Raw genomic sequence first — 25,539 nt, 5'->3', positions numbered from 1 at the left:
TCAAGGGCATGTACCAGGGTTGTAGATTCACTCCCAGGCCTCAGTTGGGGTGCATGTAGGAGGCAACCAGTCAATATGTCTCTCTCATATCACTGTTTCTCTTTCTTTCTCTCTTTCCTTCCTCTCTCCCGCCCTTCCACTCTCTCTGAAAAGCAGTGGGAAAAATATCCTCAGGTGAGGATTAACAAAAAAACACATACCAGTGAGTCATGTTACAACAATTAATACATTGTAATACTGTATAAAGAGTAATGAGACCTAGTCCCTTCCTTCAAGGATCTGTAAATCTAGTGTGGAGATACACAATACACCACAGTGCTACAACAGAAGTAAACAAGGGACACAGTAAGTGGGGAGGTGGTATGTGTAAAAGCCCAAAAGAGGGGCACCTAACCCAGTCTTGAAAATTTAGAGAGCGTTTCCTAGAGGAGGTAAAATCTGAGTTGAATCCTGGAAAATGAATAGCATATACCAGCAAAGAGGCGTGGTGAAGAATGGGAAAGTGGAAGTATGGGAACAGATGATCTATCTCTAAAGGGCAATTATGATCAATAGGACAAATAAATGGTGACGAAGCCCTATTTCTGAAGCTCTTACAGACTTTTCTAGGAACTTGACTATATATGGGAATAGTATGCATGCATTGAATATATGCCCAAAAGACCTAATGTACTTGATGATAAACAAACACATATTGATAGGAGTGGGTTTTGAGGATACCTCTTGTTATACTTCTTTCTGAAATCAGTCTTCTTATCTGTAATAACATTAACTTTAAAGGGATTTTGTGAATATGAAACTTTTTATCTCCTAAGGTGGCAGTATTGTAGAGAAAGAATGCAGGTTTTTTTTTTTTTTTTTTTTTGATTTTTTTTTTTTTTTTAATTTTTATTGCTTAAAGTATTACAAAGGGTATTACATATGTATCCATTTTATCCCCCCGCCCTAGACAGTCCCCTAGCCTCCCCTATCACCCAGTGTCTTATGTCCATTGGTTATGCTTATATGCATGCATACAAGTCCTTTAGTTGATCTCTTACCCCCCTACCTCCTGCCCCCCAACCCTCCCCGGCCTTCCCGCTGCAGCTCGACAATCTGTTTGAGGCAGCTCTGCCTCTGTATCTATAGTTGTTCAAAAGTTTATAATGGTCTCTATTGTCCACGAATGAGTGAGATCATGTGGTATTTTTCCTTTATTGACTGGCTTATTTCACTTAGCATAATGCTCTCCAGTTCCATCCATGACGTTGCAAATGGTAAGAGTTCCTTCCTTTTTACAGCAGCATAGTAAGGAATGCAGGTTTTGAAGCCGTACATGCTGAGTTTGAAATTCACTTTGCTATCTACTAGTTATGTGGTCTTAAAGTATTTCCACTTTCTGGCTTTGTTTCTCCATCTGCAAAATGACAGTACTAACTTCACAGCATTACAAGGATTTTATAAGGCAAGGCTGATGTTTAGCCAACAAAACTTGTAAGACTCTATTGATGGTTAAAATACTGAATTATTTTCATATGGGTTGGTATATAAGAGCACTTTGTGTACCATTCACTCCTCTCCTGGGACATCAATGACTTTCCATGATCCAACAATTAGAGGGTTGATGTCCAGGACAGCAAATCCTGGCCCAGAAATCTCTACAGATATTATAATTGTAATGATTATTAAATGGTAATGTAAGTGAAATGTACTTGATGATAAATAAACACATATAGGTAGGAGTGGGTTTTGAGGATACCTCTTGTAGCTTCAGAAAATGTAATGTAAGTCAAATACCTGATACATAGTGGACATTCAATATATATTCATTCAATTTATTTAATCTATGGATTCAATCTATGAATTCAGATAAGGAATGGCCCTCTACTGGGTAACATCCACTTATTCAATATATATTTATGGAGTCATATTATTATTGAAGGTCTGTTGTCTGCATTTAGGTGGGACTCATTGTTTCTCTGCCACCACCAAGGAGTAGGAGCACTATTATAAGGCTAAGAAGGAGTTAAATGTTCAAGCATCAGAGAGGCATGGTGTCTTTCATGAATCCTAGCCTCCTTGGATTCATGTGACTACATGGTGTGATAAGATACGTGTTTTTGAAAAACTCTTCCATGTGTCTCCTCTCTCTGTTCACAAAACTACTCACACTACTAAACACTTCCGGTTACCAAATGCTTTCTATATGGTTTGAGCTCACAAACATCATCATAAACATTCTGTTGCAAATACCCTCTTGGTCCTTTCTCCTTCTGTTGTGCTTGTTTGGCAAAACTCCTACCCTGGCTAAACTCAACACTGTCTTCTCTATGCCTGCATCTGAACAGTCAAACATCTTCAAATATTTTAAATCCATGATCTCTTTTTAAAAATATATTTTTATTGATTTCAGAGAGGAAGGAAGAGGGAGAGAGAGATAGAAACATCCATGATGAAAGAGAATCATGGATCGGTTGCCTCCTGCAAGTCCCCCACTGGGGATTGAGCTCACAACCCGGGCATGTGCCCTTGACTGGAATCAAACCTGGGACCTTTCAGTTCACAGGCCGACACTCTATCCATTGGGCCAAACCGGCTAAGGGTTAAATCCATGATCTTGATAAAATTTATGACAGAGACCTTAACCTGCATATAATCAATCAATAGGTAGGGCCTGTGGAAGGGGCTAGATTCTAGAACCTGGGAAGAAGCTCTAGAACAGTGCAATCTCTTAGCATAGTCAGTGTTAACCCAAAGGTCAGAGAGGAGCGCTTGTGGGTGATGCTGAGGTTGTGAGTCCCAGCCTGACTGAGGGACTAACTCATGATTAGTTTGTGCACATGCTGCTATGTCTGTACATACTGGGTTACAATCCTTTCTTTTTCCAGAATAAATCCTTTTTGGAATACCTAATTGATTCTCTTTGATAGTTGACGAACTCAGCCACCAAATGAGTTCCTAATGTTGCTCTGCAGTCCTGCTGATTAGTTTTCTTTAGAACACCAATTTTCCACTCTCAAAGATGTCTGTTTCATACCTTCTGTCTTCTCAAACACCCGACTCCCTTCTCTTTACCCTCAGCTGATATTGCCTTTTATTTACTGAGAAAATAAAGTTATCAGACAGGAATGCTTCCTTATCTTCAAACTTTCTTGTAACTATACCTTTCCTCCAACTCCTATTATAAATGAACTTCGTTTTCTCTGAGTTCTTTTAAGTAATCTAAGGCCCTTCCCGTGCCCTTTGGAACCCATGTGATTTTTCTTCTCAAGGGATTACCTCTGTTCCTTTCTTTCATATCAATCTTAGTAGCTTAAATAGAAGCTCTAGTACAGTATTATCTAATACAGCCGTGGGCAAACTACGGCCCGCGGGCAGGATCCAGCCCATTTGAAATGAATAAAACTAAAAAAGAAAAAGACCGTACCCTTTTATGTAATGATGTTTATTTTGAATTTATATTAGTTCACACAAACACTCCAACCATGCTTTTGTTCCGGCCCTCCAGTCCAGTTTAAGAACCCACTGTGGCCCTCGAGTCAAAAAGTTTGCCCACCCCTGGTCTAATAGAACATTTTGTGATGATGGAAATGTTCTGTATGTACATTGTCCGGTACAATTGCCACTAGCTACATGTGATTATTGAGCACTTGAAATGTGGTTAGTATGACTGAGGAAATGAATTTTTAAATTGTATTTAACATAATTAATTTAGCCTTATGTGGCTAGTGGCTACCATATTAGACATTATTACTTCTAATGACATCCTAATAAACTAAGACTTGACCCTTATTCTCTCTATTGTCTTCACCTATGCACTCCTCTTTCAATCTAGTTTCAAATTAAATATAGTGTGTGATCTGCTTTGGGTGACACCATAGAGTTCATAAGTCTAAATTCTCCCTGATGCCAAGTCCAATTTATTAGTATAACACAATGTTCACCAATGCATCATCAAAATCCTACTCCAGATATTCTGCTGGAACACCACATTCTTATGGTTTTCCTCCTACCTTTTTTGGCTCTTCCTTTTCAGGCTCCTCCTCCTCTCTCCAACTTTTAAAGGTCTGTGATACAAGACTCATTCCTTAGACTCCTTTTCTTCTTTCTTAAGATTTTTCCTTCATGCAGAGGGCAGAGAAATGGAGTTATAATTAAAGAGCTTCCCAGTGCAATTGGACTATAATCCAAACTCCTTTCCATAACTAAAGGGCCTGAATGACCTGCCACCAGTCTAACTCTTCCACCTTCTGTTCTCCCTGTCATTCATACACTTCTGGTCTGTCTTCTCTAACGCCGGGGTTTTTGCACACCTTTTCTGTTTTTTAAAAAAATATATTTTATTGATTTTTTACAGAGAGGAAGGGAGAGGGATAGTTAGAAACATCAATCAGCTGCCTCCTGCACACCCCCTACTGGGGATGCGCCTGCAACCAAGGTACATGCCCTTGACCAGAATCGACCCTGGGGACCCCTCAGTCCGCAGGCCGACGCTCTATCCACTGAGCCAAACCGGTTAGGGCCCCCTTTTCTGTTTTTGTGGGACACTATAATCTAGTCTTTGCCTGATTTTGCTCTTTCCTATCCTTACGTCTTGGCTTAAATGTCACCTCTTCAGAGGTCTTCTCTGACTACTTTACCCAAATTACATTCATCCTTTGTTATGCTTTCAAAGCTCACATTGCTATTTGTATTTATTTTTTCTTTGTTTGTTGCTGTTTGCATTTATTTACTTATTCGTGTGTTGACTTGCTCAGGTCGGCTGCCTCCCCACTGGAACTTAAATTCCTTGTGAACAGAGACAACAGGTTCTGCTCTCCCGTAGTGTCGCACCAGACTCCAGCACGGGCCTGACACAGGCTGCACCAGGTTAAGAATCCACGGATCGAACCAATAAATGAGCGGACGAAGGAGAGGGTTGGAGGAGGCCCCGCCCCGCCGAGGAAGAGCCCTAGCGCCGCCGCCCCCGAGCAGTGGGAGCCCCTCCCCTTCCGGCCGAAACCGGGACGCCCCGGCAGCCTTGGCGGCGGGCCGTGGCGGGCGCCGGCTTGGCCCACCCCCTTCTGCTGTCCCGCCCCGTCCCGCCCCGCGCCTCAGCCGGCCGGGCTGCTGTCAGAGACGCAGTGTATGCTGAATCGCTGCGGCCGCCGGCTGCTGCACGACCTGGGTCTTCGTTTCCCGCTGGTGACCCGCCGGCCGTTTTTCCTCTGCCCTCACCGCCTCATGAAGCCGCTGGTCGTGTTCGTTCTTGGCGGTCCCGGCGCCGGCAAAGGGACCCAGTGCGCCCGCATCGTCGAGGTGAGGCCCAGGCAGCTGGCGGTCTGGAGGCTTGACCAGACGCCGGGCCGGCTTGTCCTGTCGCGCCCGGAGGTCCGCGCCCCTCGGAGCCGCGGGGCCGCGGACTACGAATCCCGGCGACCGTCGCGCCACCCGCGTGGCGGTGGTTGAGGGTCCGCCGGCGCGTGGCACGTCGGGACTGGTAGTCCACGTCCGCCCGCCTCGGGGGGCGCCGGGAATGGATGGGGACTCCCTGGGGTCGCTTTGTTCCTGCGCCCCTCTTTCCTTATATGTTGGGACAAAGTTCGTCTTGAGAGTGGGCTGGGAGAGGGACTCCGAGAGGGTCAGCTTTCGGGGGCCCTCAGCGCAGAGGTCAGCGTGTCGCTGGGCGTGGAGTAGGTGAAGGCAGCGGGAGCCGGATTTAGGTCAGAGGCGTCGTGCGCCCACAGCTGCCGGGTGAAGAAGAGACCGGTTTTTCTACTCTGCCCCTCCCCGTGGGCTCTCTGAACCGCAAGCCCGCAACTGATCAGCCCAGAAAGGAATCCCGGCGGACAGGCTGTTAGGATAGGTGTTCTTTTGCCCGCCAGTGGCGCGTTCTGGCCCCTTCAGTTGGCAGTACCAGCCCTGACAGCCCGAGCTCGTGTGGTTGGAAAAGCCGTGGAGCCCAGTTCTGAGCGTCAAGCTCAGGCCCTGCTGCCAGCTCACGCTGAGTCCACGGCCAGGTCACTGCCCCCGAGTCTCAGTTGCCCCCTCTAGAACTTAAGAGGCTGTACACCCAGTTTTAAACTCAGTATAAAATACCGTCCAACTCTGGAATTGTGAAATTGTGTTACTTTCTAATTCTTTTTTTCTTCAAGTGGTGATAAGTTTACCATTTCAATTCTGTTAACAATTTTCAAACAGATACTTGGTTACCTGCGCTGACACTAAGAAATGCTTCTTGGAGAGTCTGGGGGACTATTTGGGAGAGAAGGAAAACAAGATACATAGAAACGTAAGAGGCGACCAGCGTGCTGTAAACACTGAGTCCCTGTGAAACTCGGTGACCAACAAAAGTGTTGCCACAGAACTGATAGAATTCCCTCCCCTGTTGCATGATATGGCTTCTTTTAGCTTTGGGCCTCTACTCCTCTCCCTCTGTGTGCACACCGTTCACTCCTGTCCTATATATTATTCTCTAAAGAACATCCAGAAAAAGTCGGATGGTGACATCTACTTCATTATATATCCTATAGCTGCATTTATCATTATTGACTATTTTTAGGGGTAAAAGTGGAACTAACTCAACCAAAAAAATACATAAGTATTTTTCTCATTTTTGATGGTTCTTTTTACTCTTTAGAAGACAAGTGGGCAATTGGATGATCTCAAGCTTTTGTTTTATGTATGAAATGACTCATATGTACATAGCATGATAGAGGAAGGAGCAAAGACTTAAGAAACAGATGTGGGGTCAAAGTCTATGTGCCATTTACTGTTTCTTTAGTCCCAGACAAGTTGTTACTTTTAGCTTGAGTTTCTCTGTAAAAAGGGGGAATTAATTTCTACCTAGTATGGTATTTGTGAATATTAAATGAAGTAAAATCTCTGGCACACATAGATGCAAATAATTTCTTTCTCAGTGTTAGACTTCCTGTACTTAATTTATGAGATTGGTTATTTTTACTTCGTAGTAGTGTTAACTTTTTAAAACTTAGGACCATTATATTTGAATGCATTTAAATATTTTGTTTCTGAATCCTAAAGTGGCTTTAACTGCCCACACCCCAACTAATAATACCCGTATTACTGCACTGGTTTAAAAATAATCTCCACATTCTATAACTAGTATTTATTCTTATTTATGGTCAGTAAGGGCTGATGACATTTTAAACCTGTTACAAGATTTCCCTGATGAGATATGTTTTATAGTTTATTATCCTATTCTTTAAGATTTAAGCAGTTACATGAGCTTAAGCTGTTTTAAACTGTTATCTTCCATGAAAATAGTTACTCTTGATTCCAATTGCCATAAACATTAAGTTGATGTCTACAGATTCCAAACAGTTTATAATTTAGTAATTGCTGTCCCCCAGTTGATGAAACAAACAATGGAAGTCTGTGGTCAGTTAAATTAGAGGTTTTTTTATTCTTTTCTTTATGAGTCCCTTGTATTTTGATTGAATATTTTATTATATAGGCAAACAATAGCTGAATCCCAAAAGATTGTAATTTAAACAAGGTTAAATTTTCCAACTATCATGCCAATGCTAATTTAGCTCATAGGAGCTCTGAAATATGGCTGAAATAGAATTGTTTCGTTGGGAAAAGTACATTGATTTCCAACTCAGGCTGCCAGAAGTACATTTTAGAGCCCTGGCTACAGAACCTACAACTATCTGACCCTCTGATGTCATGGGGCATTGCTTTTAGGAACAAGAGTGTGACTGGAGGGAAGATTGTACCTGTTTTTCTTTCTGAAGAGGAATTCTACCTCTACTACATGCTTTCCCAGATCTCGAGGAAGGAAGGGCAAATCTGATATGGTATCTTCTGAAAGTGTTCTGAACTGGGAAGGAAAGGTTTGAGGGGTTTTAGTTTTGACTTTTCCCTTTTATTTGTACTGGTCTTTTTCAATTTAGTTTTATTTTCTAACTATTTGTTTCTATTTTCTGTGCCCTTTCATACTCAATTTGTTTTTGAAAATTAGCCATTTTTATTTATTTATTTTTAATTAAATCTTTATTGTTCAGATTATTACATTTGTTCCTCTTTTTCCCCCCCCATAACTCCCCTCCTCCCAGTTCCGGCCCCACCCTCCGCCCTCACTCCCCACCCACTGTCCTCATCCATAGGTGCACGATTTTTGTCCAGTCTCTTCCCGAATCTCCCACACCCCTTTCCCCCCCAAGAATAGTCAGTCCATTCCCTTTCTATGTCCCTGATTCTATTATAATCACCAGTTCATTCTGTTCATCAGATTATTTATTCACTTGATTCTTAGATTCACTTGTTGATAGATGCATATTTGTTGTTCATAATTTGTATCTTTACCTTTTTCTTCCTCTTCCTCTTCCTCTTCCTCTTCTTAAAGGATACCTTTCAGCATTTCATATAATCCTGGTTTGGTGGTGATGAACTCCTTTAGCTTTTCCTTATCTGTGAAGCTCTTTATCTGACCTTCAATTCTGAATGATAGCTTTGCTGGATAAAGTAATCTTGGTTGTAGGTTCTTGGTATTCATCACTTTGAATATTTCTTGCCACTCCCTTCTGGCCTGCAAAGTTTCTGTTGAGAAATCAGCTGACAGTCGTATGGGTATTCCCTTGTAGGTAACTGAGTTACTTTCTCTTGCTGCTTTTAGGATTCTCTCTTTGTCTTTTGCCCTTGGCATTTTAATTATGATGTGTCTTGGTGTGGTCCTCTTTGGATTCCTTTTGTTTGGGGTTCTCCGCGCTTCTTGGACCTGTAAGTCCATTTCTTTCACCAGGTAGGGGAAGTTTTCTGTCATTATTTCTTCAAATAGGTTTTCAATATCTTGGTCTCTCTCATCTTCTGGCACCCCTATAATTCTGATGTTGGTACGCTTGAAGCTGTCCCAGAGGCTCCTTACACTATCCTCGCATTTTTGGATTCTTTTTTCATTTTGCTTTTCCGGTTGGGTGTTTTTTGCTTCCTCGCATTTCAAATCATTGACTTGATTCTTGTGCTCCTCTGGTCTGCTGTCGGGAGTCTGTATAATATTCGTTATTTCAGTCCGTGTATGCTTAATTTCTAGTTGGCTCCCCGATATAACATTGAGGGTCTCATTAGTTTTCTTGTAGATCTCATTAAGTTTATCGGCGGCTTCTAAACAGTTCTTGAGAGACCTTAAAAGTGTGGTTCTGAATTCTATATCTTCCATTGACAATTTTGTCCTGTTTCTTTGTCTCCGCATTTTGTTATGCTTCCTTGGTGCACCCCCTAGTGGTCTTTGTTCGCAGTCTTATAGTTAAACCTTGATTGTTGTAGCTAATATCAGGGAGGGTTTGACCTCCAGGCCAAGTGGCTATGAGAATCAGCTGTGTCAGCAGTGAGAGAACTTCTGTCCTCTAGGGAGGTGCTAATCTAGCCTTTGCCTGAGGCTATCCGGCAAATGCCTCTGTGCAGGGCTTGGGTAGGGGGGGTCGCCAGGATCAACAGGGTGGGCCGGAGAGAGCAGTTATGCCTGCTCTCAGTCCTGTCCCCAGGGGCTCTGCCCCTCTGAGTCCTAGCACCCGCTGCAAAGCTCGGAGAGAAAGCTGCACTGGCTCTGACCGAAGCCAGACAGTCCCGCTTCTCCCGTTTGAGTCTGGGTCCTTAAAGACTCGCCTGGATCTGGAGCTCAGAGTCTGCGACTCCCTCCCGATTGAAAACGCCAACCGGGCCCTCCGCCGCCAGCCCGCTCAGCGCACTCCGCACCTCAGAATTTGACTTCAGCACTGCACCTCCTCTGAGTGTCCGTATGCGTTTCTCTTTCCTCCTAGTTGTAGGACTTCCACTCAGCCAGCGTTCCTGTGGTTCTGGGTGATGTCCGTTCCGTCTTTTAGTTTCACTTTTGAAGTAGTTGTTCAAAGCAGCAAACTCCGGCGTTAACCTATGCCGCCATCTTGGTTCTCCCCCGAAAATTAGCCATTTTTAAAATCAGTGCAATCCTCTTAGAGTTAGTGAGAGTAGAGTTGTTGTGAAATAACTTGTTACTAAAAAATCATGATGAGGATACTGCCTTATTTTTGAGTTTTTTAAATTAAAATTTATTTATATTGTTTTGACTCAAGAAAAATTATGCTGCCATAACCTCTTTGAAAATAAGAACTGCAATTTTGCATGTGTTAGCAAGCAGAGATGGTTAAACCAACTCTTTTAAAGATGGTGAACATTTTTCTTACATAAATAAATTATACTGAAGTATATATCCATGCCAAATTGCTTTCTATAGCACCCCAACAAAATTCTTACCTTCTGTGTTATAACGTCCAAGCTTTGCGGGTAACTCATACTTTGGTAATCCTACCTACTGTCCTTAGACTGGGGTGATAATGACTTTAAGCATGTAGAAATCAGAAACTTGATTTTACTTATTTTTGTGTCTCAGGTGTTGAACTTTGTGCCTGGCACTCAGCAGGTGCTTAATAAGTATTCTTTGAACGTTTTGATTTTTTAATATATTTTTAAATTGATTACAGAGAGGAAGGAAGAGGGGGAGAAACATTGGTCGCCTGCCTCCTGCACGGTACCTACTGGGGATCGATCCCGAAACCCGGGCATATTCCCTGACTGGGAATCTAACCGTAACATCTTGATTCATAGGTCAAAACTCAACTACTGGGCCATACCAGTGGGCTCTTTGAATATTTTTAGAGGATACAGTCTAAACTAGAGATGTAAAACATTTTTTAAATTTGATCCCCAGGGGGCGCCCAAGTCGCAGTTAGTTCTCCCAATTTTAGATAGAAGGTTTTGAAGGAAACCTAGCTCTGTCTTACTCAAGTTTCTTGTGTAGCATTTCTGTTTACTCTCAGTGAGTAAATGGTATGGTTGTGAAAATCTGAGCATTCTAAAATTTCCAAGCTCCTGATTACAAATCCCTGAAGCAGATTACCATTCATAGAAGGAACTAGATGAGAAGATCCAATGGACATTAAACTTGTTTAAAAAGAGGCCTTTTTCTTTTTGATGGGATAAGGTGGAGTAAGAGATAGGTTTTTGTTTGTTTGTTTTGCTTTGTATTAAGGAAGTTTAAATTATCTCTGATATAGTCCACAGAATTCTTGACTCTTCTGAAGCACCACCTTTTCATTAAAAGTGGTTGTAACAGGACTTTTTTGTTAAGAACTTGGAGGAATGACTATATTCAGATATTACTATCCTTACTTTTGAAAGCTTCCTCATTCTTTTTGCCTTTCTATTTTAAGTTACCAAAGTTACATACTAGTTGGGAAAGTTAATCTTCTCTAATTTGAAATCACTAAGAAATAAAAATGCAGCCCTAGCTTGTTTGGCTCAGTGGACAAGGCGTTGGCCTGTGGACTGAAGGGTCCCAGGTTCGATTCCAGTCAAGGGCACATGCCCAGGTTTCAGGCTCGATTCCCAGTAGGGGGTGTGCAGGAGGCAGCTGACCAATGATTCTCTCTCATCATTGCTGTTTCTATCTCTCTCTCCCTTTCCCTTCCTTTTTGAAATCAATATATATATATATATATATATATATATATATATATATATATATATATTTAAATTGCAAATACAGTGAAACCTGGTTTTTTTTCTTTTTAAAAAATATTTTTATTGATTTCAGAAAGTAAGGGAGAGGGAGAGAGATAGGAACATCAATGATGAGAATCATTGATCATTGGCCTTCTGCACCCCCCCTACTGGGTATCGAGCCGAAACCCGGGCATGTGCCCTCACAGGGAATCGAACTTTGACCTCCTGGTTCATAGGTCGATGCTCAACCATTAAGCCACACTGGCCAGGGCTGGAGGTTTCATTTCTGAGAAAAGCGTAACATAGGCTAAAGCTATAAAATTGCTACTGGAGAAAAAAAGGAAGTGCGATTGACCCAGAAATACTCCCTGAATGCAAACTGTTGTATCTGTGTGCAGGGATATAAGTTTCTAGGCGAGGGGTTCTCAATTTTGAGTGGAAATAGACACACACCATGTAATTTCATGAGAAAAGTTATGAAATATTTTTGCAAATATTAAACAGTAAATTGTTTTAAAACTTTTTATCTTTTAGTTTTGCCTCCTTAACTAGAGTATGATGTCTTTAAGACTGGGAACCCTGTCTTTTCTGTCCTTTGCTCCTTCTACTGGTGTTTGAAATGCCTATTCATCCTTTACATCTTAGCTTAATACAGAGACTCCCAAAGGCTAAAGATTTCCTTAGCATCTCAGTAAATATTTTCACAACCATGCTAGTCCAAAAGAAATACTGTATCTAATAATTCTATTTATTAAATTAGATCCAAACAATCCTATATAATAAAAGGGTAATATGCAAATTGACCCTAACAGCAGAACCACTGGGAATGACTGGTCACTATGACACACACTGACCACTAGGGGGCAGACGCTCAATGCAGGAGCTGCCCTCTGGTGGTCACTGTGCTCCCACAGGGGGAGCTCTGCTCAGCCACAAGCCAGGCTGCCAGCTGCCAGCACAGTGGTGGTGGCGGGAGCCTTTCCCACCTCCTCAGCAGTGCTAAGGATGTCCGACTGCAGCTTAGGCTTGCTCCCCGCTGGCAAGTGGACATCCCCTGAAGGCTCCTGGGCTGCCAGAGGGATGTCTGACTGCCAGCTTAGGCCCGATCCCCTGGGGAGCGGGCCTAAGCCAGCAGGTGGATATCCCCCGAGGGGTCCCAGACTGCAAGAGGGCACAGGCCAGGCTGAGGGACCCCCCCCCCCCCCGAGTGTCCAATTTTTTGTGCACTGGGCCTCTAGTCGACACTAATAAAAGAGAAAAATGGTAATTGGCGTACGACGATACCCTTTTCATTGGCTAATCAGGGCTATATGCAAATTAACTGCCAACTATGATTGGCAGTTAACTGCCAACAAGATGGTGGTTAATTTGCATATGTAGGCACAATGCAGGGAGGCGAAAGGGAAAGCAGGAAGAAGCCCCCTGCCACTGACAGTGATCGGAAACCCCCCAGCCATGATCGGAGAATCAGGCGCCTTTGCCGCCCTGGCCAGTGATAGCAGGAAGTAGGGGTGGAGCCAGCGATGGGAGCTGGACACGGTCGAAGCTGGCAGTCCCGGGAGCTAGGGGTCCCTTGCGTGGGCCTAAAGCAGAGCCCACGATCGCAGGGCTGCTGCAGCTGCGGGTCCCCGCTGCCCGAGCCGGACGCCTCAGCCAGAGGCGTTAGGCCTGGGCAGGGGCGGAGCCTGCAACCGCGGGGAGCTGGGGGTCCCCTGCCCAGGCCTGACACCTCTGCCGGAGGCCTCAGGCCTGGTCAAGGGGCCGATCCGGTGATTGGTGATCGGAGGGTGATGAGGGTCAACTCCTCTGGCCGAGGCATCAGGCCTGGGTGGGGGGCTGAGCCGGGGATTGGGGGGATATGATGGTCCCCTTGCCCAGGCCTGAAGCCTGGGTCAGAGGCGTCAGGCTTGGGCGGGGGTGGAGCAAGCGATCAGAGGGAGATGGGGGTCCCCTGCCCAGGCATGATTCCTGGGCCAGAGGCCTCAGGCCTGGGCGGGGGCCAGAGCCAGTGATCGGGGGGAGATGGGGGTCCCCTGTCCAAGCCTGACACCTCTGGCAGAGGCGTCAGGCCTGGGCAAGGGGCCTATCAGGCGATCAGAGGGTGATGGGGGTCTACGCCTCTGGCTGAGGCATCAGGCCTGGGCAAGGGGCAGAGCCAGCAATCGGAGGGGTCTGGGGGTCCCCTGCCCAGGCCTGATGCCTGGGCCAGAGGCATCAGGCCTGGGCTGGGGGCAGAACCAGTGATGGGGGGAAATGAGGGTCCCCTGCCCAGGCCTGACACCTCTGTCAGAGGCGTCAGGCCTGGGCAAGGGGCCGATCCTGCGATTGGAGGGTGATGGGGGTCAACGCCTGAGGGCTCCCAGTATGTGAGAGAGGGCAGGCTGGGCTGAGGGACACTCCCCCACCCCCCACACCCAGTGCACGAATTTCGTGCACCGGGCCCCTAGTCCTATATAATAAAAGCCTAGGTGGCATCACGCCCTCGCGCGATGCCCTCGTGTGACGACGTTACGAGATGGCTGCCACAAGATGGCCGGCAGGGGAGGGCAGCTGTGGGCGATTAGGTTGGCAGGGGAGGGCAGTTGGGGGCAAACAGGCCAGCAGGGAAGGCAATTGGGGATGATCGGGCTGCAGGGGAGGGCAGTTGGGGGCAACCAGGCCTACAGGGGAGGGCAGTTAGGGGCAACTAGGCTGGCAGGGGAGGGCAGTTGTGGGGGACCAGGCCTGCAGGGGAGGGCAGTTAGGGGCAACCAGGCTAGCAGGGTAGAGTAGTTGGGGGGTGATCGGGCCGGCAGGGGAGGGCAGTTGGGGGCAATCAGCCTGGAAGGGGAGCAGTTAGGCGTCAATCAGGCCAGCAGGGGAGCAGTTAGGGGGCTATCAGGCTGGCAGGCAGAAGTAGGGGCAATCAGGCAGGCAGGCAGGTCAGCGGTTAGGAGCCAGCAGTCCTGGATTGCGAGAGGGATCCCAGATTGTAGAGGGTGCAGGCCGGGCTGAGGGACAACCCCCCCACCCCCCCGCATGAATTTCATGCACCGGGCCTCTAGTACTTAATAAATATTTTCTAACAATTTAGTAGCTGTTTGAAGAAATAATACATATTATTTAAAACAAAAAGTGGCAATTTTCTTTCCACAATTACTTACTAATGGGATGTAAATGCCTGTTGGGCACTGTAGTGTCTCATACCTTGGAATCAGATTGGACACTTCCATCCTCATTTCCTTTTCCATGTGGTGCTAGTTTTTATCACAGCAACTGTCCACCAAAAAATTAGCATCACAGAGATGTGTCTTCAAAAAGAACGTGCCATGATCTAACATTGAAATTGAACTACCCTGAGCTTCTAGTTCACATGCTATCTAACAGACATCAAATATTACTATTTCCCTTAGAAATTTAAACCCAGGGCACTCTTGTGAATTTGCTGCTGTACTCCAGGCACTTTGGCATATAGCTCGGGAACCACGAGCAAAAGTTTCCTCTGAAACTGGCCCTCACACGTTTAGACAAGGTCAGATTTCTCTACTATATGCTCTCAGAGCACTTCATCACATCTATCCATTTGTAATTCTGTTGTCCTTTATAGTATTTACCAGTTTTTTTTGTTTTGTTTTTATCTTTTTCTTAAATTCTTATTTTATTGTTTAAAGTATTGCATGTAGTATTACATATGTCTCCTTTTTCCCTTATTGACCTCCCTCAGTCAACCGCCCCCTCCCCAGCACATGCCCTCACCCCCCTAGTGTCTGTGTCCATTGGTTATGCTTATATGCATGCATACAAGTCCTTTGTTTGATCTCTTACCCCCATCTACCGCCTTTCCACTGAAGTTTGACAGTCTGTTTGATGCTTATTTGTCTCTGTATCTATTTTTGTTCATCAGTTTATAATGTTCATTATATTCCACAAATGAGTGAGATTATGTGATATTTATCTTTCAATATTTAGCAGTTTTTTATTCTGTTGTTCTTTATAACATTTATCAGTTTGCAGTTCACCCTTTATTTTTATAATTATTTGTCTCTCTGTGATATTGTAATTTATAAGAAATATATATATTTGGTGATTTAGATGACCAAAATTTGTTTCTGATATATACAGTCATACACCACATAATGGCACTCAGTCAACAACAGACCACATATGTGTTGGCGGTCTCATAATATTATTTATTAGGAATCAAATAATTCCTATTGCCTGGTGATACAGCCATTCTGTTTGTGGTGATGCTGGTCTAAACAAAGCTGGGCTGCCAGTCGTATAAAAGTATAGCACATACTGTTTTTACTGTTATTTTAGAGTCTATTCTTTCTACTTATATTAAAAAAAGTTTGCTGTGTGAGCAGCAGCCTCCCACATCTCATGTTTACAGCATGTCTTGGTTATGTTATTTTCTCCTGTGCTTTATTTAATCTCATGTTTTGCAAATTTAGTGTAGTCCAAATGTACAGTGTTTATAAAGTCTGTAGTAGTGTACAGTAATGTCCTAGGCCTTCACATTCACTCACCGACTCACCCAGAGCAAGTTCCAGTGTTTTAATGATTGTCTTTCTGAATTGAAACTAAGAGTTTTTCAGAGAAGTTGCTCTAGTAGTAGAACTTTTTGACCAAGGTAGAAAGGGTGGAGACGGGAGAACTCTCTTATTCTTTGTGTCATGTTGGCCTGATCACACTAACTTTTGTTAACCTTAAAAGCTAATACTTTTAGCCCAGTTGCCATATGAAAATGTATTTGCTCTATCATTTCAGTTACTTTAACCTGACAAATCAAGAACATTTTTACAGACTGAACATGTGATAAGAGCATTTAGAACCTAATAAAGAACAGGTGTAACTGGCTATATTTATTGTTTGCTGACAGTGTTGCCTGGTTAACGAAACTAACAAAACATCATATTGGTAAAGGAAAAAACATCTGTTCTTAACTATCATTCTCAGAAACTTTCACTTTGAGGGACTGGGTTCCAGGAAATGATATGTTCCATGCCTGATTTCCATCACTCTTCTCCAGAAGACCCATAAGTTGGTTCCATTCATTATTAAGCTATATTGTGTTCTCTATCAACAAGCAATTAAATATGCCTAACTTGAGGCACAGAAAAGACTGTTTCCCTGCCCTGTTTGGAACTTCCATAATGTATTAGTCATTGATGTTTGCCATTGGAAAGTATTGTATTTAACTTGATCTATAGGACTTACCTTTATGATTTAGGGTTAGGTAGATAATAACATGAATTTCTATTGTGTCTACTGGGTATAGAGAGACAGCCCAGATGATGTTTTGATTATGTAATTAGGTTTTAAATGGTGGAAAAATCTTATTTGCTACTTAATTAATGATTATTGGGTGAGACAAGTGGAAAGTGGAAATGGTATCAGAAGTGGAGAATGGCAAAAATAAAGCAAATGAAGCAAGGATGGTTGTAATCTGGCTGAATGGTGGGTCGAATATGCTTGGCTCTTTGTGTATGGATAAAGTTCCTGATCACATCTCCATCCTAGGATACAACAGAATGACCAAGTCCATCAGCTTTGAGTCTCCTTTTTAATTTCCACCAGCGGATTCTGTATTCAAAGGTAATAGTAGCTTGAGGGAAAAAGACTGCCTCCATATCTGTCACCTAGGAATTACCTCAGGGACCCACTGTGGAGGAGTAGAGTCACTAAGTCAGGAGACTTAGTTTCAAGTGCCAGTTTTCTCTGCTCTAACTGGCAAGTCAGCTTATCTCAATTTCCCTCTTTGTAAAATGAGGGGTGTGGAAGTAGGTGGTCTTGTCAGCCCTAAAACAGATCTGTATCCTAGATGTCAGTGTTATATACCATACAATCCAATGTAGGCTCACTCGAGGCAAATTATCCAATCATTATGAATATGTATCTTCTTTGCCATTCTGTGTTGTATGAATGAGAGCAACAAGGAATTGTAGTTCTAAATTCCTGCTATATTTCATAGAACTTCAGAATGTTAACAAAGAATGTGTAAAGGCGGGAGAAGAAATAAGTTTTTTGAAATAGAAAAATTGTGTATGTATGTGGTTTTTCATTAAAAAGATTTAAGAAATGGGATATTAGGGCCAATTTTCTTACAATATAGCATAATATTAAAAAGAATGTAGACTTTGAAGTCAGATGTTTGTTTGAATCTTAGTCCACCACCTGTGACTGTACTGCTTAACTTCTGATTCTGTATCTTCATTTGTAAAGTGATGATAATAATGCTAACTTCACTGGGTTGTTATAAAGATGAAATGAGATCATGCTTCTACAGTATTTAGCACAGAACGTGGCACTCAGTAAGTATGTTCATGGTAACATTTATTTATTTATTTTTAGAAAAGATCTATAGGAAAGAATTGAAAGAGTAATTTGGAAAAGTAGTTTTGAGGAGCATTCTATTCCCATTGTTTACTACAGCATAAAAAAATGATTACTCACTAAACAGTTTACAGATTTTTAAAAATCTGGTATGACATTTTCTATTGTATTGAATGTGAAAGATTTTTCTACTTAGAGAAAATGTTTGTAGTTAACTGAACATTTAAGAATTCTAGAAAGGACAAGTGGATTTAAGGAGAAGTTTATAGTATAAATGCTAATTATATTTAAAATGGGTTATTAGATGCCAAATGACTTAATGATCAGAAAGTGTTATAGCTAATACGTATATATACCTTAATTGTCCTATTATTAAAGATGTGTATACTTTTTATTTTGCTTCATTTTTTACTATATAAGTGGTACACATACATTATAGAAAAATTAGAAGAGTAAAAAACTACTAGTAATTTTGTCATCCAGAGAAAACCACCAATAATCAGAATTTTGGGGTATAGTCTTCCAGACATTTTGTTTTTTATTAGGCTCATACTCTCCGAAAACCTACTTTTCACTTATAAAGTTGTAAACGTATTACATGTTAAATGTTTTACCATATAATCCATATAACAATATCATAATCTATAGATTAGGTACATTATTTAATTCTCTACTTTGGAGATTTTGTTGTTTCGGATTTTTCAGAAATTGTGTTCTGTGTTGTTTTTGTTTTTGTTTTAAATAACTTGAGGCTGGCCAGTGTTGCTCAGTGGTTGAGTGTGGGCCTCTGATTTCCAGTTAGGGCACATGGCCGGGTTGCGGGCTGGATCCCCAGTGTGGAATGTGCAGAAGGCAGCTGATCAATGATTCTCTCTAATCATTGATGTTTCTATCTCTTTCTCCCTCTCCTTTTCTCTCTAAAATAAAAAAATGTATATATTTTAAAAAATAACTTTGAGGCGTTGGCTCGGTAGTTCAGTTAGTTATAGCATCGTCCGGATATGCCAAGGTTGCCGGTTCCATTCCTGGTCAGGACACATACAAGAATTAACCAATGAATACATAAATAAGTGAAACAACAAATCAGTGTTTCTCTTTTTCTCTCCCTCTCCTTCACTCTCTCCCTTCCTCTCTCTCTCTAAAAGTCAATAAGTAAATTTTAAAAAATGAATGAAATATAGCAATTCACAAAAGATACAGTTCACCCATTTCAAGTATGATTTAATGATTTATTATATTACATTATTAATTGTTAAAAAATTGTGGCAAAATAAAACATGGAATTGCCATATTAACCATTCTAAATATACAATTCAGTGACATTAATTGCATTTATAACATTATGCAACTACCACTATTTCTAAAACTTTTCACCAACCCAGACAGAAACTCTATACCATTAAGTAATAACTTCCAATTCCTCTCTTCCTCCAGCCCCTAGTAATCTCTAATCTACTTTCTGCTTCTATGATTTTGCCTATTTCCAATACTTCATATAAGTGGAATCAAACAGTATTTGTCCTTTTGTATCTGGCTTATTTCACTTGGTATAATGCTTTCAAGGTTCATCCATGTTAGCATGTATGGGAACTTCATTCCTTTTATGGCTGAACAATGTTTCATTGTATGTATATGTCACATTTTGCTTATCCACTCATCTGTTATTGGGCATGGGCTACTACAACTTTTGGCTATTGTGAATAATGTTACAATGAATGTTGGCATACAAGTGTCTGTTTGAGGCCCTGTTTTCAATTCTTTTGGGTATATAGCTAGGAGTAGAATTGCTGGGTCATATGATAATTCTGTTTAACTTGTTGAGGAACCACCAAACTGTTTTCCACAGTAGCTGAACCACTTTACATTTCTACCTGCAGTGTGCAAAGAGGGTTCCATTTTCTCCACATCCTCACCAACATTTCCATTTGTTTGTTTAATTCTAACCATCTTAGTATTGCGAAGTGGTATCTCATTGTGGCTTTGATTTGCATTTCCCTAATGATGTGAGCATCTTTCATTTACTTGTTGGCTATTTGTATAACTGCTTTGGAGAAATGTCTATTCATGTCCTTGAGCCATTTAAAATTTTTGTTTGTCTTTTTGTTTTTGACTTATACAAGTTCTTTATATATTCTGGATATTAAGCCCATATCAGGTATATAATGTGCAGAAGTTTCATTTTTAACCTTTTGAGGAACTGCCTGACTTCCAAAGTAGCCCCACCATCTTACATTCCCACCTGCAAGATGGGTGGGTTCCAGTTTCTTTAAGTACTGGCCAACACTTATCTGTTCTTTGTTGTTACTTTTAAGAAGCATTCTGGTGGGTGTGAAGTGGTATCTTATTATGGTTTTGATTTGCATTTCCCTGATGACTAATGATGTTGAGCAACTTTCCTGTACTTACTAATCATTCGTATATCTTCTTTGGAGAAATGTCTAATTGGATCCTTTGTCCTTGCACCCCCCTCACCCTGAATATTGTATTTTAAAAGTTGTCTTTGCCCATTTTTTATTGTTATTTATATTTTTATTATTGTTGTAAAATTGTTTATATAATTTAGCTAGAAGTCCCTTATTCAGATATGATTTACAAATATTTTCTCCCATCTTTTAATTTTCTTGGTAGTGTCCTTGAGAGCACTGAAGTTTTAAATTTTGATAAGGCCTTACATCTTGTGTATTAATTAGAACATAGTATACTTTTAGCCTGTGCCAAATCAGCGCCAAAGGAATCTCCAGTTTGGGGTGTGGTGAAAAAGCTCAAATCAGTGCAGACAGCTCAATTGTGATACAGCACAAATGTGAGAACAGCGAGGCTGTGAAACAGCTCATAGTATTACAGCATAATTATGAAGCAGAACAGCTGAGGGACCAGTACTGCTGTGAGACAGCCCTGGGGCCTGCCCCCTTTCTAGTTAGATTGCTCTGTTCTGCTCTGGCAGACATCTTTGGGGAAACACAATCTTCTGTCTTTGGTGGAAAGGAAAAGTAGCTTTCCCAGCCAGAGGGGAGCTGATTGGTATGTCCTCATGCAAATGAGGACTCAAATCCTCCCAGTTTGATTGGTTGGTGAAGATGCTCAGATGGCAGAAACAGTGCAGGAAGGCAATTCAGTTGAAGGAGCGCAGAAGGAGGTGGGTGGCTTAGTGCAGGCTTCTCCCTGAAGTAGGGTTTGTGTAGAAATGACTGCAAGGCTTTGGTTTTTGGTGTGTTTTTTTGTTTTTTAACCCAGTTAGCCATCAGGAGCCCTTCATAGTAGGTATCTTCATTCTCAGGGTCCACACTTCCTATTGCCTATGGTGCAGAGATCAAAAGACTGATAAGTGAGTCCACAACTACAAAAGAGGTTTGTAAGTGTCTATGTTATACCTGGGACTAAGAGCTGGGACTGGAAAGAGAAGGGATAGTGGTAGATGGAAAGGAAGAGTGTAAAAGGTTCTTATTACTCCCTTCACTGATTCCAGAGCAAATTGGATTTAAATTAAATCAGGCTAGTGGGGTGGGAGAAGTTGCCTATTTTGCAGAATGGTATCCAACATTTTTCCTGTTGTATAGTTATGGCAGTGAAAAATTTTTTCCATATAATTTTCCCATAAACTTAGCACTTTTTAAGGACATTTTCCTTACATGAAAGATAGGCTCTAATCAAGAATCAGGAGTCCCTTATAGTATTCTGCTCTACATTATATAGATGGGTGCAGTTATCTATGGTCAACATTAAATCCCAGGGTGGACTAAGATTTGATGCCATCAAAAATGTATCTTCTTAGAGATTAAGCAAAATGCATTCATAAATGTCTTCAGCCCCTTTCTCCCAGACATGATGTGCCTAACTCAATAGCCAGGTCTTTTAATATCTGTGAAAATAGCTGCAAAGTTGAAGTGTGTACTCTGCTTTCTAGCTTCTGGGTAGACTTCATTTACTAAGCCAGTCAGTTCTTTCAAGAGTGCATCCATTTAGGTATAGGTCTGCAGCTCACTGGACAGCATGTTCCCGCTGGAGAACTCGTCCATGCGGTAGTGGCACCAGGTGTTGGTGGTGAAGACACGCAGCAGCAGCAATGGGCATGTCTTCTCCCCATCCATAGGCCTCTCCAGCTCCTTCTTAATTTTCTCTTGGGTGACACATGCGACTTCTAATATGTACTACCTTTTAAAGCCAAATAATGATTTTGCTCACACTTCTGTTAGCACAGGTTGGTAGACTATAAATGAAGATATTCTTTGTTGTCCAGCAAGAGTAATTTTCTCTAAAATGTTAATTGAGAGAGGTTGCTTGACACAATAAAGTTCTGAAAGTGCTCCAAGGGTTTATTCTGGAGACTAGAAGTAGTGTGGATATATTGTCTTAGCCATGGAAGTGTCATTTCCAGAACATCTTGCTTATAATTTTGAACTCTACTGTCTGGAGTAGGGCTTCATTGAAATATGTTTTCTTTTAAATCTTTGCTGCTGTGCCTTTTAGATCCTCTCAACAGTGTGTCTCTAAATTTCCATCTGTTTCTAGGCTATAAAACTGGACTGTTTTCTATCTCCTATAACTGTTGACTTTATGCCCATGCAGTATGTTTTTGTGTTGCTATGTTATACTTTTGTTTCTCCTTTGTTTAAAGAATGGATCACTTTTCAGAGAAATTTTTATACAAACATTTAAATTGATTTTTGCTGCTATTCTCTGCAGTTACTTTGTTTTAGATTTTAAATAAGTTTTTGATTGTACAGGTACTGTTTCTCTTTTTTCTTGAAATTAGATGATGCTTTTTAAAAATCCTCATCCAAAAATGTTTTTATTGATTAAAAAAAAATTTTTTTTTAGAGAGAGGGGGGATAGAGAGAAGCATCAATTGGTTGCCTCCCGTATGCACCCCGACCAGGGATCGAACCTGCAACCTTTTGATGCATGGTACAATGCTCCAACCAACTGAGCCACCTGACCAAGGGCGATGATGCTGATTATATAGGAATTTTTTATCCTTAATGTGAGGCTACTTTGAATTTTATTCTGCTTTTCTCTTTGTATTTGATATTAATTTAAATCTTCATTGCTATTTAGAATAGGATTTTTTAAAAAATTAGGTATAATTGACTTGAATAGGATCTTTTAAAAGTATATTTTCTAATTAGTCATTCTTAGTTGTGAAAGCTATTGATCTGTTTGTTTATAAGAAGATAGAAAGCAAGGTGAATTCTTGTTGGTTCTCATAAGGTTTTTAATGTACTCAAATACATTTGTGATGCCAATTTTGGAGCCTCTGTGTTTGAGACTATTTACATAATGAATTGGATCTTTATATAGCATACTCTTACTTATTCTGTGGTTATTTTTTTGACATTACTCTTTTCTTGTATATGTTTCACTTGCTATTGAGCCACTTAAGTGGTTCTGTTCCTTTATTGGTATGTAATTTGTAGTTTAGCCACTGGTTATTTTGGACTTTGCTCTAGGACAGTGATGGAGAACCTATGACACGTGTGTCAGAGGTAACACGTGAACTCATTTTTTTGGTTGATTTTTCTTTGTTAAATGGCATTTAAATATATAAAATAAATATCAAAAATATAACTCTTTGTTTTACTATGGTTGCAAATATCAAAAAATTTCTATATGTGACACGGCACCAGAGTTAAGTTAGGGTTTTTCAAAATGCTGCCCCGCCGAGCTCAAAAGGTTCGCCATCACTGCTCTAGGACTAACCTGTATGAGTTTGACTCCTCCCTGACCCTTCTGAGTACTCTCACATTAGGTCTTGAATCTGTTAGCACAGAGCACATTTTTAGGAGTATGTTCTTCAGGAGATGCTTCTAGTTCTAACAGCTAATGATGATATTTACTATATAGTGTAGATATTATTTCTGGTAGTGTAGATATTTTTATTTTACAAATAAGAAACTGAGATCTAAGAAAGGTTAAGTAAATTTCCCAGTGTCACACTGGGTTGTGACAAAATGTAGTTATAAAGCTTTATCTCTTAACTTCTAGTTCAGTGTTACAAGTATACCAGAGGCCCGGATTCATGCACCGGTGGGTCCCTCGGCCTGGCCTGTGGGGACTGGACCAAAACTAGCTCTCTGACATCTCCCGAGGGTCCCGGATTGTGAGAGGGCGCCGGCCAGGCCGAGGGACCCCACAGGTGAGCCTCTAGTATGCATATAAAATCTTTGGTTAATCTTTTCCCACCTTCCTCCTTCCCCCCTTACCTCTGAGATTCATCACTCTTCCATGTTTCCATGCCTGTGGTTTCTGCTCCTGCATTGAGCATCTGCCCCCTGGTGGTCAGTGCATGTCATAGCTACCAGTCAGCCAGTCGGAGGATCGCTTAGGCTTTTATATATATAGAAGATGACTTTATGCAAGGTTATGTTCTTGTGATCCTTACTGAATTCTGTGTGTTTCTCTAAAAGCATTTCTGCATTCGTTTGATAACTTGGGCGATGCTCAAATGTCATGTTTGCACATATTATTGAATTCAGATTTTGGTGTCCTTAGCACATTTTTCTCAAGTGCTGATTTGTAATCCAAATAAATTCTAGTTCTCAAAGAGAACCTGAGCTATTAAAATGTTGTGGTTATTTTGTGATGAGGCTCTTTATAAATTACATTCTCAAGTAGTTATTTCTCTTAGGGTGATTTCTTTTGGTATTCCCTGGGTAAATGATACTTTCATTTTAATGTTATTTACCTTTTTAAAATAAGAATAAATGTACAGTAGGGCCTACTTAGTGTTTAAAAAAACCTTTTTTTCATAAGGTGAAAGCTCAAAGACTAGGGCTACAGCTAAGTGATTTGATGTATGTCCTTCCAGTGTTCTCACAGGAACTAAATTAACTGAATTCCCAGCTAGTACACCACCTACAATATTTGGGTTGTAGTGATATGAGTGTATAGCTTGTAGGCTCTGCAGTGACTTTAAGTAAAAATTGATCATTTAATTAACAAGATCAGATTAGTGTTTCCTAAGATCAATGAGACCTCTGTGCCTTTCCATTAATGTTAGACGTTTTCAAATTATTGCCTCTAAGTTCATGGAATCCCTGAGGGAATCTGGGCCTGGTCTTCATCTTTGGCCATTTTCTATCCCCTTCTGCGATAGGGAATGTAGTTCGATTAGGAAGGGCTGAGATAAATTAAAAGAAATAAAAATACTGGAAATGACCAACTGGAATGAAATTGGGAATGTGACCATTTCAATTCATAGTTGATTTTGGGGCCTTTTGGTATATACATCAGATACCAAATATCTTCAATTATCTGAGAAGCCTTCTGCAAAATGTTAGAGAGCTATCCAGGTCTACACAAATGAGGAAACAGCCTGTTTGGTGGCTTCTAACTCATCCTTCATTTAAGTTTTATTTATTGTTCTATCTTCTTGCCACTGTCTCTGCAGGATCAACTTCTTCCCAGGAAGACAGTGCTGGTTAAGACTGAATTCCTTAGCAAAAGTTATGCATATGTGAAGAAGAATTGCCTCAATTAATAATAGGATTCAAGTCACTTTATATATGCAAATCCTAAGCATCCTTTGAGAATATAACCTTTTACCTTCCCTGAAACAACACATTGCTTGGCATCTGGTAGACAATAAATATTTATGGATTTAAAATAAGTTCCAAGTATTGCCTGAATTAAGGTTTTCTTATATGAAAAGCAAAACTTTGAGGAAAATGAAATAGTGCTGTAATCATCTGTAGTTGAATTAATTTATATCCTTCCTCATTTCTCCTTTACAGGATGTAAGCTTTTAAAATATCACTCTTTAATTAG

The 25,539-nt window shown here is 41.3% G+C and overlaps 1 protein-coding gene across 1 annotated transcript in view; it reads left to right on the top strand.

Annotated features, from left to right (window-relative positions):
- Positions 1–5,040: 5,040 nt before the first annotated feature.
- CMPK1 (cytidine/uridine monophosphate kinase 1) overlaps positions 5,041–25,539 on the top strand; it is a 33,814-nt gene continuing 13,315 nt past the window's right edge. The window contains exon 1 of the mRNA XM_059689669.1: positions 5,041–5,277. Coding sequence (XP_059545652.1) covers positions 5,107–5,277 — 171 coding nt within the window. The 5' untranslated portion in view covers positions 5,041–5,106. The remainder of the gene's footprint in view (positions 5,278–25,539) is intronic.

This window comes from Myotis daubentonii, chromosome 3 (genome assembly GCF_963259705.1).
Source record: "Myotis daubentonii chromosome 3, mMyoDau2.1, whole genome shotgun sequence".
Classification (NCBI taxonomy): Eukaryota; Metazoa; Chordata; class Mammalia; order Chiroptera; family Vespertilionidae; genus Myotis; species Myotis daubentonii.
This window is presented reverse-complemented; position numbering and strand designations above follow the sequence as displayed.